General features: G+C 38.6%; 1 protein-coding gene across 1 annotated transcript in view; it reads left to right on the forward strand.

The window, feature by feature from the left end:
• Positions 1–13,912, forward strand: part of LOC133527150 (E3 ubiquitin-protein ligase MYCBP2) — a 185,246-nt gene that overhangs the window by 5,066 nt on the left and 166,268 nt on the right. The window contains exons 8-20 of the mRNA XM_061864048.1: positions 29–307; positions 459–593; positions 4,431–4,580; positions 5,358–5,510; positions 9,459–9,570; positions 9,675–9,831; positions 10,192–10,334; positions 10,580–10,756; positions 11,476–11,651; positions 12,000–12,225; positions 12,467–12,965; positions 13,143–13,309; positions 13,436–13,620. Coding sequence (XP_061720032.1) covers positions 29–307; positions 459–593; positions 4,431–4,580; positions 5,358–5,510; positions 9,459–9,570; positions 9,675–9,831; positions 10,192–10,334; positions 10,580–10,756; positions 11,476–11,651; positions 12,000–12,225; positions 12,467–12,965; positions 13,143–13,309; positions 13,436–13,620 — 2,559 coding nt within the window. The remainder of the gene's footprint in view (positions 1–28; positions 308–458; positions 594–4,430; positions 4,581–5,357; positions 5,511–9,458; positions 9,571–9,674; positions 9,832–10,191; positions 10,335–10,579; positions 10,757–11,475; positions 11,652–11,999; positions 12,226–12,466; positions 12,966–13,142; positions 13,310–13,435; positions 13,621–13,912) is intronic.

The raw sequence follows: 13,912 nt of genomic DNA on the forward strand, positions 1-13,912 counted from the left end.
GTTTTCTAATTAGATTTTTTATCTACAGGATAATCTAACAATTAGAATGTATGACGTAAACACCACAATGGACCGAGAAGAAAGCGTAGCGCCCGTCGTGCTGACGTCACGCAAGGAGCTTAATGTGCCCCTGCTGCGGCGTCGCACGCTGGCCCTGGGCCGGGCTCCGTTCGAAGACGGTCTGTCGCGGAGGCCGCTGGATTTGGACGCGCCCGTCGCCATGCAACTAGATGACGATGATGATGATCCTCTTGTAGGACTATGCTCAGGACAGGACTTTGGGCTGCTGATTACTAATTCGGGAAAGGTGAGTTTGAATGAGTTAACCTGTACTCATATTTATAGATACATACTAACCAACACTAATAATGATACTTAAACAGGACTGGGCTTTGAGTTTTTGTAACAATGAGAATTAATAGAAACTAAAATGTTTAAAAATCTATTATTAATTTCAGGTATATTATACCGGAAAAAGCACCAGTTTGGGATACAAAGCGGCATCTCCACACGTAGGACGGTGGACGTTAATGAAAGAGACCTTGTTCTCAAGGAACGATGCTCCGAACGTGAAGAAATGTAAAGTAGTTCAGGTTTGTTTCATTTTGTAATAAAATCAAGGACACTCGATGGCCGTTCACATTTGGAAATTTCAAGCCCGCGGCCATGACTAACGACGGGAAATTCTTTCGCTTGGTAAAAGTACTCGCCGCCAGTGTGAACAGCCAGCGATTAAGGTGCAGTGGGTTCAGACAGTAGTTTTTGAAAAATGATAGCGCCTTTTAGGATTTCGTAGTCACCTAGTACCCTCCTTAGCACCCTTATAGTTTCGCCATGTCCGTCTGTCCGCGGCTTTGCTCCGTGATCGTTAGTGCTAGAAAGCTGCAATTTGGCATGGATACATTAATCTTACATGGCGACAGAACGGTAAATTAAAAACCACAAACAAACATTTTTTTTTAGGGTACATCTCATAAAAGCGTTTTTTTAGGGTTCCGTACCTCGAGAGGAAAAAACGGAACCCTTATAGGATCACTTTGTTGTCCGTCCGTCCGTCTGTCTGTCTGTCAAGACCCTTTTTCTCAGGAACGCGTGGAGGTATCAAGCTGGAATTTATATCAACACTCGAATCAAAACCTACAGGGTACCTTCCGTGAACTCAGAATCTTGAACTTTGGTACGAAGCAACGTAGATCTGTGATTGCAACTAGTTTGTAAATTTGCCGCCTTTTTCTACTGACGGAAATGTGTCTCCAACCTATATCGAATCGATTAGGTATATATGTATAAGTAGTTAGTAAAACCGTTTCGGACTTTGGATTTCTATTTTGGCAATTAATTATTCTGTAATAGCTATCATTCGACCAATTTAATCATGCCGAAATATAGACATACCTAATTAGATAAACTTATTTAAGTACTTAATAAGAATTGTGTAAAACTGATTCATATCGTGCCGACATCATGGTCACCCTAATGAGTTTGACAATTATCGTCTTGTATTTTTATAGTAAAATTGAATGAGGTTCACCTGTGAAAATATATACCACAATCAGCAAAACTTTCACTTCTACAACCTGTCACACAACATTTTTTACCCATTTTTTAAATATTTCGCAATTAAATGCTGAGCTCCACCATTCACGTGTTTTGGAAATATCTCGAAAATTATCTTTTTCTTTATCTAGTACCTGGGCGACCGAGCTTTGCTCGGTTATAACTATTTATTGTAATATGGTGGTGTATAGGTGATAATCATAACTACATTTTTTTACTAAATTAAACTTGTCTAAAACAATAAAAATTAAAAAATAATATATAAACTTGAACATATAAAAAAAAAGTTTGTCACCGGGCGAATTCGAACGCGTAACACTCGTTTCTAGCCGTCCGCGTCTTAACCCGCTGGACCAGACGGACAGTGGCCGGCAATACGAAATTAGCGACCATATTCTGCGTCGATAGAAAAACGCATGAAAACTCGAAAACACGCGTTTTCCCAAACATAAGACTAATCTAGATCGATTGTATACCCCCAAAAACCCGCATATACCAAATTTCAGCGAAATCGTTAGAGCATATATATATAGTACCTGGGCGACCGAGCTTTGCACGGTTATAACTATTTATTGTAATATGGTGGTGTATAGGTGATAATCTTAACTACATTTTTTTACTAAATTAAACTTGTCTAAAACAATAAAAATTATATATAAACTTGAACATATAAAAAAAAAACAAAAGTTAGTCACCGGGCGAGTTCGAACCCGTAACACTCATTTAGCAGTCCGCGTCTTAACCCGCTGGACCAGACGGACAGTGGCCGGCAACACGAAATTAGTGACCATATTCTGCGTCGAAAGAAAAACACATGAAAACTCGAAAACACGTGTTTTCCTAAACATAAGACTAATCTAGATAGATTGTATACCCCCAAAAACCCCTATATACCAAATTTCAGCGAAATCGTTAGAGCCGTTTCCGAGATCACAGAAATATATATATATATATATATACACAAGAATTGCTCGTTTAAAGGTATAAGATAAATGTCATCAAGTTGGGGATACCAATTAATATTCAAAGTTTCTAAAATTATGTTTTTTTTTTGTTATGCACATGCTTGGATTAATCAGTTAATAATATTGACATCATAATTATTTACAAATTGCTTAAAATATTTGAGAACCGCACTCTGTATATAGCACTAAAATTGTATAAGAAAGTATTTCATTTCAGTAGTATATTGATATAAATACTACAACAATGGTATGTTTTTAACATTGTCAACATGTGCGAGTAAGACACCGCGCCCCACTTTTGCTATCTCAAGTGGACCGTTTTCTCTAGTCTGGTAAGAACACCTTTCTGCCTCCGTGATAAGGTTCAATTTACTATGACAAAAAAAGTTAGAGTGTGCTCCATTTTATATCTCCATGGTACAAACATTTAATTACATTCGTTAGTGTCTATCCGTCGATCCGTTGTATCCGTATGAAAGCCTGGTATCGTATTCGTGTATCAGTATCCGTTATAATATCCAAATCATCGTAGAAAAACTGATATTTTATCAAAACTGTTTTAAAACAACAACGGACCAGTTTAAAATATTGACAATTGCAGACAACATCAGATTAATTAAGAACTGGAGTTACGCCATTTTAGAATTAGTACATATTAAAAAAATGTATAATAAATTAAATACAAATCCCAGTGGAAAAAATAAACTATTAACAGTATTAGCGTATTCCTAGTTTCAATTAAAATGTAGAGAACCAATAAAATTATAGGGTCAGAAAATATAAATGTAGTCAATTCTACACTTATATTCGCACCTTTGTTTACGTGGTATCTGTATCTTACACGCACGTTTTTTGCACGAGGGAGCAGTCGATCGCTACTCTCTTTATTTTCGGTGGGCGGACCGCTATTACTCGTATTTAAGAGGAAAGGAAACGACTTCACGTGACCGCTTCTCCATACACGCACCTCGATGTATATTTACCAAAGCTATGCCCCTTCGTTTGATTATATATATATATATATATATGTGTATAAAAGTTAGGTAGGAAGGAGCTTATATTTTTTTGTATTAATTTGTTTTGGCGCCTAACTCTTATAGTAATCAAAAAATCTAACAAATTACACAATGTGTTGTGTATTTTTTTTACAATGTCAATATCTAGGGAGGAATCTTAAGACTATGTTTGTATTGAGAAGCGGTTGTCCACGATCGCCTTAATTTAATAGTGGGTATTGCCGCAATATTCTGCCGCCAGAGTGCAACACTAGCACATATTGTAAACCATAGATTAACTTATACGTAATATGCCTTAAGAGTCACCACAGCAAGCTCTATACAAACGTAGTTACGTTCTCATTTTAAAACGACTTGCTGAATTGCTCTGAAACTTTGTAATTACAATAGGATAAGGTATATCTAGTCCTGTAACTAGTTTATCTAGCTTCAGACACCATTGTCAAAAAAAGCGAATTTAAGTTTTCCATACTAAACTTGTTTTTGTTCTATTTCGTTTGTTTTATAAACTGGAGCATATAAACTAATTACAGGACTAGATATACATCATGTTATTATATGTGCAAAGTTTAATTACAATTCAACACGTGCATAGTTTTAAAATGAGAACGTAACTCCATTTGTATAGGAAGGTGAAATTCGGCCGAGCTTGCCGATTACTTTTAAAAAGTTTTTTTCACTATGACATTGATTCATTGAGTCTAACGCGAAACGTGAAAATAAAAATCTCGTTATGGGCCTCTCTAACGCTCGAATATGCAAGAGTGATAGAGAAGCACATAATAAAATTTCAATTTTCGGTTTTTGCGTTAGTGGCTTAATAGTTTGTACTAGTAGTGCCCTGTGCTTTTGTGTAATAGGTATTCCCTATGAAAGAAATTGTATGTTTTAGGTTGCCGTTGGACACGAAGGTGTGCACGCTATACTCGTCCTGGACAATGGCACTGCTCTGTTCACGGGCGTGGCGCGGCGTGGCGAGGACGGCGACGCTAGCAAACACCGCCGAACGCCTAAACCCACGAGACCTAAGAAAATTATCAAGGTTTGTTCACTGGATCCTCTTTGGAGATTCACTGAGTCTTTAAAATGCCATAGTTTCAGAGAACGGATGTTTTGAAAAATCGTGCCGCGTATTTAGATCACATTACGGTTGCCAAACATTTTATTACCAATCTTGAGGATTTTCTCCAGTGACTTCATCGATTTGAATCCAGATTTTTTAACTTACGCTCGATAGAAAAAAAATCACGAAGATACGTCTAAAACGCACGCAATCGATTTTATATGTTAAAAGTTGCAGCAAATAAATATTCAAAAACATGATATCCTCGGTCCCGAGCACGGCCATTCATCTCGCTCACGCCTGCGAGTGAGAGAAAAATACGAACCTACGGTGCCTTAACGGCCCTTGTCATCAAGTCTCTTCTCAGATTTAAAACTAAGCATTAAATCAAAGCATGACATAATTTTAACTGTATCTTTTTTAAACTTACGAAGAATCCCCCGTACTCTTTGTACAATTGACAAATGATTTGACATTTTCACTACATATGTAGCAGGTTCAAAAATAAAATAAAAATTTACCGCTACGTTGCTGACTTCATGTTTAACATTTCATTCAATAGTCATTATTATATTAAGTCAATAATTTAAATCTGAAACTGACGAAAAATCTCACGACTCGAAGCACTCTGAAATATTTTTAGTCCAAAGTATCACCAAGCCGAATCGAAGGTTTTTTAACTCACAGTAGTAGTAATACAAATATGTAAATATCAACTAGTGATGGGAACATTTCCTTTTTCTGGTTTCTCGTCAGGCCGAAGGTCACTTCATAGTGTACGCTGCGTGTAACTACGGATCGACGGCACTCGTCACTCGACAAGGATTGTTACTGATGTTCGGCAAAGACACGCAACAATGCGACTCTACAGGGCTTGTCACCGGATTGAAAAATGAGAGGATCGTTCAGGTAAATAATTACAAAACAGGTGCGGATAATTTTCTAATTATATAAAACAATAAGGTTATAAGCATGCTTCACTATTTATGATTGCTTGCTTTTTTCAATTATATTTGCGCCACTTAAGTACATGGGTTGAGCTTCAGTTTTTGATATAAGTATATTATGTAAGTAGAGCGACTTTATTAACGTAACTTTGCCCTTATCAGTATTCAAACGATTTCACAGGTTTGAATTAATAAAATCCATTTTGACATTCTAGTAATGGCTATTTGTATTGTTTCCAAGCAAAATGTCCCACTTTGTCGCTTGCCATAAAATACAAGCAAATCTCGTCCTTATGATAAGCGACAAAGTGGGACTTTTAACTAGATTTTGACACATTTACCAACTACTAATAAGAATAACACTACTACCACACATTCAGAGCCGTAGTGAATTGAACTTAGTAATAAACACGATTGATTTATGTTGTATTACCTGCTGAATTACCTATATTGTAAAACACTGATTTAAACTTTTACACATTATGTCTATATTAATAATTCCGTCTAGGTTAACGGTAGACCCGAATGAAATTATACTCAAATGAAAGAGCGTTAAAAAATAAGAGTTTTGAATCGACTACATATATTAGCAAAATTCGGATTATCGCGTATTTTGCATTTAAAAGTGTTAATTTAATGACAAACACATGACGAAAGGTAGGCCATATTTATTTCATTTCATTTATTAATTGCATTCCATGGTACATACAGATGTTATGTTAAATTAAATTTTCACAACATGGACCCTGAGTAGAGTATAGCAAGTTAAACTTATCAACTAAATACTTAAAATTACCTTACAAAACATATTATTACCTATTGCCTAATATCTAATTTAAAATATGGCGAGTCTTACTAATACTAATTTCTAATAATAACTAGCGTGTAATTATCTAAATAATAATAATGTCAATTCATTAAATCATTCCATTACATTGAGACAAAGGTAAAAGATAAAATAAAAGAAAAATAAAAATTGAAATTAATACTTATTCGTTATCAGATGTCATAAATTCTTGATATGAATAGAATGATTTACTAATTAACCACGATTTGAGTTTATTTCGAAATATATTATAGCTTTCAACAATTTTAATAGAATCTGGGATTTTATTATATATTTTTATTGACTGGTAATAGGGCCCGTTTTTATAAATAGTTAATTTAGGTTCTGGAAGTGCTAGTTGTCTATTTCGACGCGCGCTTTTAACATATTGGAAGTTAGATATGTGTTTTCTTACAAATAGTCCAACCTCCAGTATGTAAATGCATGGCAAGGTAAGAAGCTTTAGGTTAATAAAGTGTGGTCGGCAGCTTTCTGGTTGTCGGATATTGGCTATAACGCGCACGCATTTTTTTTGTGCTATGAACAGATCTTCGACGTCTGTGCTATTCCCCCATAGGATTACTCCGTACCGCAACCATGCATAGGCATATGCGTAATATGCCGAAAGTGCACAATCTACGTTTACAGTACATATGGGGCTACTTTATAGCACTAGTGCGAGAAGTAGCATATTATGTTACTGTGTCGAACATTTAAAGGGCCATATGTACTGTAAAACGTTGTACGATACATGTGCGAATAGGTAATTCGCAACTCGTGTCGATTTAAAACACTCCCTTCGGTCGTGTTTTAATTTATCGCCACTCGTTTCGAATTTCCTATTTTTCGCACTTGTATCGTAATGTACTATTGTGTTCCTTTTTAAGTACACTTAATGCAAACAAAAAACGTGATAGTTTGTTCCTGACCTCTTCAATATGCGTTTTCCAATTTAAACCCGTGTCAATGTTTAGTCCTAATATTTTGAATGAGCTAACCTCTTCGATGCCAAGTTCTTTTGACGTTGCCGATAAATCTAAATCTTCTTTCTGGTACGGGTGAAATTGAATTAATTTGGTTTTGCTCATATTAAGTTCCAAATTATGTTCATTTAACCAATTCACAATTTCCGTTAAAGTTTCTTTGATATCACTCTGAAAGTTCGTTGATATCACTCTGAAAGTTTAATTTGGAAAATGACAGCGACGGATGCGTTCTGAAATTGTGAACACGTTTGCGACGGCATGTTGGTTGGCTGGCACCCAGTGTGTAAGATGCACAAACTTTTTTTTAAAGAATGACTATGTATGTCACTGTTTGTAAATGATGTATAAAGTAAGGCGCGGTAAATAAAATTTTCTATGGGAGGACAACCCTTCACGCCTACATTTTTAACCGACTTCAAGATTTCAAAAGAGGAGGTTATCAATTCGGTTGTATGTTTTTTTAAATGTTTGTTACTCCATAACTCCGTCATTTCTGAACCGATTTTGAAAATTATTATTTTTTTGTTTGAATTTATATATATACAGATTGGTCCCGTTTTTGTCAAAACTCAGTTTTGATGATGGGATCCATGAGGAATCGAGGGCACTCTTCAAATGTGAAAGGCATACATATAGTGATTTTTGTACTTTCTGTAACAAATCAAGCATTTACATTTAAAAAAGTGACATTTGATGAAGTGGAACTGCTGATGATGATCAGAATGGAACTCTTCAACGTCGCATAGTACACGTTTGGCGATTTCTCCTCTTCGCTGTGTTTGTTAAGTAAATTAGATTTTAAAGGCAAATTTTTGTCAAGTTCGAGTTCTGACGATAGGGTCCATGAGGACTCAAGGGAACTCCACAAATGTTAAAGGCATATATATAGTTATCTTAGTCAAGTATTTACATTTGTAGAAATGACATTTGATGAAGTGGAACTGCTGATGATGAACAGAATAGAACTCTTCAATGATGCATAGTTCACGTTTGGCAATTTGTTCTCTTTGCCAAGCAGTTAGGTTTTCAAGGCACATTTTTATAATTCTATCCTATTTAGTTTTTTTAATAATTATCCGGTGCTTTATTTCATGCATGGTGTGAAATAATTTATCTTAAATACAGTTGAATACCCTATTGCGGGTATCTTACCAGTCAACCATAGGGCAAATCTGAAATGTGTCACGGTGGGTGCAGTGGCAAAAAAAGACATGTTACTTCCTTTTCTACATAATTGGGCGTAGGACGCTGTCTTTTTTAATTTCATTGTATGAAATCTAAAATCAACAATAATCGTTCTTTCACCGGTCTCCCTCATTGAAGTCGATTTTTTTTTTCTTAAACATTATATAGCCGCATTTTTCTACTGACTAACTGAGTGTTCGAGTTATTATTTTACCCGGGCAAAGCCGGGTTTTCGTCTAGTTAATTTATAAAACGGGACTTGATTGCCGACGTTAAGAGGACGGCGTTGTCCTTGTGGTCTCGGAGAAGACTGGCTAAAGTCAAAGTCAAAGTTTTGACATCAACATCTTCTAGCCCCGCGAGTTTTGAACTTCCCGCACTTATCCCCTTATTCATAAACGTGTACTAAAGTAACGATGCCGCTAATCATCGTTTGTCCCTTTCCGATGTATTGGCATGATGGAAAGGGACAAACGATGATTAGCGGCATCGTAACTTTAGTATACGTTTATGAATAAGGGGGTCTTTACAAATTCCGCTTAAAATTTAATTTTTATTCGCAAGCGTGATGAAAAACATAGTGTGTAACTCTGGGGGTAAGAATATTGCAAACTCGGGACCACCCTCGCTTCCAAAATTTCACTTCCCCCCCCCCCCCCCCCCCCCCCCCCCCTCGTTTCACAATGTACAACTCTTTCTGCTGTGGTGTGCTTAGTTTCTCCGATATAGGAACTACCACAACTGCAATCAATTTTATTAACGCCAGGTGACTGGAACGGAATACATAAATTTATTTTATTTTGCGCGATTAAGTCCCGTTTTATAATTTAATAATATGTATTTTGTTACCTATATGTATTTTGTTAGTTAATTAGTGAAACAACAACAAAAAGATAACGATTTGATTTTGTAGGTCGCCCTAGGAAAAGCTCATGCTGTAGCTTTGACTACCTTCGGCCAAGTCTACACGTTTGGTATCAACAACAAAGGCCAGTGCGGACGCGAATTTGGTTTCACTAAGGAAAGTCAGTATATTTGATCATTACTATAACCATAGAGAAATATTTGTCTATGCTATAACGTAATTAAATTAATTTTCGTGTGTACTACATTTTGTTTTATTCGTCAGAGTCGTTCTCGATGCGCCGGCAGAGTAAAGAGCCGCCGTTGTGCGTGACGCACACGTTTGCGACGGACTACTGCAGAGTGTGTCCCCTGTGCAGAGAATGTACGGGCTTCTCTAGCGCGTGCCATTGCGCGCGACTTCCGAACAGAGTGCCTGGGGAGTGAGTAACTGACTGCAGAATATTTGTACTATGACTATTGACTACGGTAGGCAGAATAACAATTTAAGATAACCCCATCGCCCTTAGGCCCCTACGGCTTCAAAATTTGCGAACTAAAAACGACTTTTTCTTTAGAATTGAAGCTTGTCATTGCTGACCCGATAAAGCAACCGTGAGACATAAGGGGTTAACTTGCATTGCGTAGTTGTTTTTTAAACATGTTGAAATGCATCCAAAAAGTGTGCCAATGGAACAGCTGCCTTAGGTTATAATTGCTAAAATTAGTAACACCATCATATTAATAAAAAGCTTCGGAATAATTATTCTGATTATTAAAATTATCCGACTATATGTTCGAAGGAAATGTGGCTGCGGTGAAGGTGACAGCGGTTGCAGTTCCTGCGGCGTGTGTCGGCGCTGCGCGGACGCGTACAAGAGCGTGTGCGCCGAGCGGCTGCCGGCCGACGACGACGACGACGCTTCCCGCTCCGACGCTAGAAGCGGTCAGTGCTGAGTGAACTGCAGTTTAGCTAAGTTTTAAGAAGAAGAACTCAAAGCCTCAAGTTAATGTTTTGGTTGGTTGGTCAACTCCGAGAAAGCGAAAGTAAAGCAAGAATACATAGAACATGTGTACATAAGTACGAGTATAAGTGGCATAAGGCCCATATTTTCTTCCTTTTCTGTCGTTGATTAATTTACATCAATGTAATTTGACGTTACAACCTGGACATTGTGAATATGATTATAGACAAAGACAACGGCCGATACGGGCAGTACGAGGGCCACAGTACGGCGTCGGAGGCGGAGCGCGACGGCAGCCTGAAGGTGAGCTGCCTGCCGCCGGCGCGCGTCACCGTGCCGGGCGGCCACCGCGTCGTCGCCGTCGCCACTGGGCTGCACCACTCCGTGTTGCTCACCGAGCATGGTACAATCATTTTGTAGATGTAGATTTTGTAGAGCAGGACAAGAAGCCTTCATTCACATTGCCATTCCATTTTTGGTACTGATCAAAACAAGGCTGCAAATGGTTCACAACCAGAATTTTGCCTTCAATCACTTTAGTTTACGAGAAAAGAGGAGAATAACTACTGTCCCGCGCGACTCTCTCATCTTATCGCTTATTTTTCTTTTTATATGTCTGATAGTATTATAGAGGTTTCTTCTTGATCTTGCTTGCTTCCTGTTCTTGTTTACCCTAGTCATTAGTGCAACATTAGTAAATTAGAATGATTTTTTTGTTTCAATAAAATCGAACTATAGTGTCCCGACTATGGTAAAAGACTAACTCGAATATCTTTATTATTGATTAAAAGGGTACTTAATCGCGTAAACTTAAGTTTTAAATTTACATCCAACGATTTAATTTAATTATAAACCCCGTTTTAGTCAATAATAATGCGTAGAAATCATAAAAGTTTAAATCATTGTAGAATATCTTTGTTAAGGTGTGATTATTTGAAAGACTCAGTTCTGAGGGTAAATATTTTCATAAATGGGAGAAAAAAACTCAGACAGTTCTAAAAAGTTGGCTTTTACAAATTACGTATGGTATGAGCCTTGCGAACCATACTATTGGCCTGTAGTTAGATGGCTTCAAGGTAATTAAAACAGAAAATATGACATTGAATAGCATGTGTTGCACAGGTGAAGTATTAACGTTCGGCTCGAACCAGTATGGGCAGCTGGGCGCGGGTGACGTGTCGGCACACCACCGCGTGGTGCGCGTGCGGGCGCCGCGCGCCAGCGCCATCGCAGCCGGCAGCAACCACACCGCCGTGCTCACCCGGGACGGCGAGTTGTACACTTTCGGGAGCTACCAGGTACTACAACACACTTCGTGATGGTCCTATGTAGCGTTCGAACACCACCTCGTATGGCGTATGAGAGCGTCCTCGGCGCTGTTTTAAGTTGTACGTTATTAAGATTCAAGAAGTTCCCTTTAATCTCCATGAACCCGCAAAAGGCTTCGTGTGCTGGCGTGCTCATAGTTTTCCACCATAATGATAGGTTATCTTCACAAATAAATAAAAAATCTGTACGTTATTTAAAACTTTCAGTGCTAAGCGCCCCATTTCCAATATAATATGCGCATCTAGCGTGTTCTTGGCAGTTTATGTGGCTTATTGTCAAACCCAAACAACGTTTGTATTTTATATATGTTTCAACAGAAAGGCGCACTAGGACGACCACGCATTGACGAGCCAGCGCGCACGGATCGGTGTCCAGTGTGGTACGCCACTCCAGGACGCGTTCCTCGCTTGGGGCCGAGGCATTCCTGCAAGGCCGTGTGGCTCAGCGCTTCGGGTGATCAGACATTCGTGCAAGTGTCGCAGGCTCTCATTAAAACAGATACGCTCTTCAGCTCGACAATAACAGCCAATAGTAATACCATAGGTGAGAAATTGCTTAATATTTTACCTACGACGTTTACATACTCACACTTTTCAACGTGAAATCGTACTCTACACTAGATAGCGATATGCTAATTGCGTTAGGTAGTAAATTTACACTTATAAATGTGTAAACAGACCATCAGTTCATAATCGCTTGTTTTTCGTCAACAAGTGAAGTGACGCCTAGATCAAAATTAGAAATTAATGCTGTGATGATAATCGCATGATTTTGTACCTTTTAGTTATTCTACCGAATAGACCCGAGCACACATTCAAATGTATAACCATAAACAAGAATGACGGCTCATGCAACGCGTGGACGGGCTCGGAGCAGGTCGACTTCGTGAACACGCTGGCCTGTCTGGATCCCCTGTACGACGTTCTTTGGTGCTACCAACCGCAAATGAGAGTCATGAAGTGCTACAACATATTGGCATTCGATTCCCACAAACTCCAGAGGTGCTGTAACAATGACTCTGAACTTTATCCAAATGATGAGGAAATAGAATATCCGAACCATGGCAGCATGAAAAGATTGGAAGACTTTAAGAATTTGGAAAACTTTGAAGTGATTTGCAATAACGATGACCGGCCGGTAGATAATGTTGCGTTGTCGAACATGTCGGTGTTGAATCAGGAGTTGGCGATCCCTTCCGCGCTCTCCTGCTCTGTTACGAGAATACATGCGGCTTTGCATCTGTTGGGCTGTTTGGATTCTTTAACATATGCACATGATTCCAAGTAAGTGTCGTATTAATGTACTCTTTTTGTTGTGCAACAAGTAATTATCGCTATTGTCGCTGTGCCCAAAGTCTCGGAAGGAGACTAGGGGAGAGTTACCGTTTCGCGCTATGCGATTTAAACAATATGTCAAACTTAAGAATTTAATAGGTAACAAAAAAAAAACTTGTTTTTTAGACCGTGCATAGTGGAATGTAAAAGAGATAGCGAGTCTTCTCCCGTGGCTCCTGCGAAGGATGACTTTCTAACGGTTAATCGTTTCGAAAGCCACGGCGGCGGCTGGGGCTATTCGGGCCATTCCGTCGAAGCGATACGGTTCATGTGTGATACTGACGTCCTTTTAGGTATGTATGTCGATATTATTTACTTCTTATTCGGCACGTTTAAGAAATGATCTAGCCTAGCTCTAATCTGCTCTAGGAACATTGTCCACGTAAAACGCTTATGTTTCTGTTGTTATTTACTTGCAGGTGGTTTCGGCCTGTTCGGTGGTCGGGGCGATTACACGGCGCGGATCAAGCTGTTCGACATCGGGCCCGAGGGCGGCGACCAGGAGGGTGACGGCGAGCTGGCGGCCGAGAGCGAGGAGGTCGTGTACGAGTGCGCGCCGAGGGACCGCTTCCCCGTGCTCTTCGACGCGCCCGTTCCGATCGTGGTACCTATTCTAGTCATTGTTATTCTTGCGTAACCCTTTCTTTTGCACATTTTGTGTGTCTAAATTACTTTTCATATCTCCTATTTGGAAAGTTCACCTTTCATAGGCTGATAGTCGGGTGGGAAATGCAATTTTAGGGTGGAAAGTATTTTTTTATTTTATTTGTACTTCGAGCAACGGCTAACAACCATATAATGCTATATTATTCAGTTAAAAGCTCTAATATTAGCTTTCGCATTTTCAGACCAAGTATTATCGATTTTAAATGTTAAGTGCATTGCATTATTGAAAA

The sequence above is a fragment of the Cydia pomonella genome, chromosome 1 (genome assembly GCF_033807575.1).
Source record: "Cydia pomonella isolate Wapato2018A chromosome 1, ilCydPomo1, whole genome shotgun sequence".
Lineage (NCBI taxonomy): Eukaryota > Metazoa > Arthropoda > Insecta > Lepidoptera > Tortricidae > Cydia > Cydia pomonella.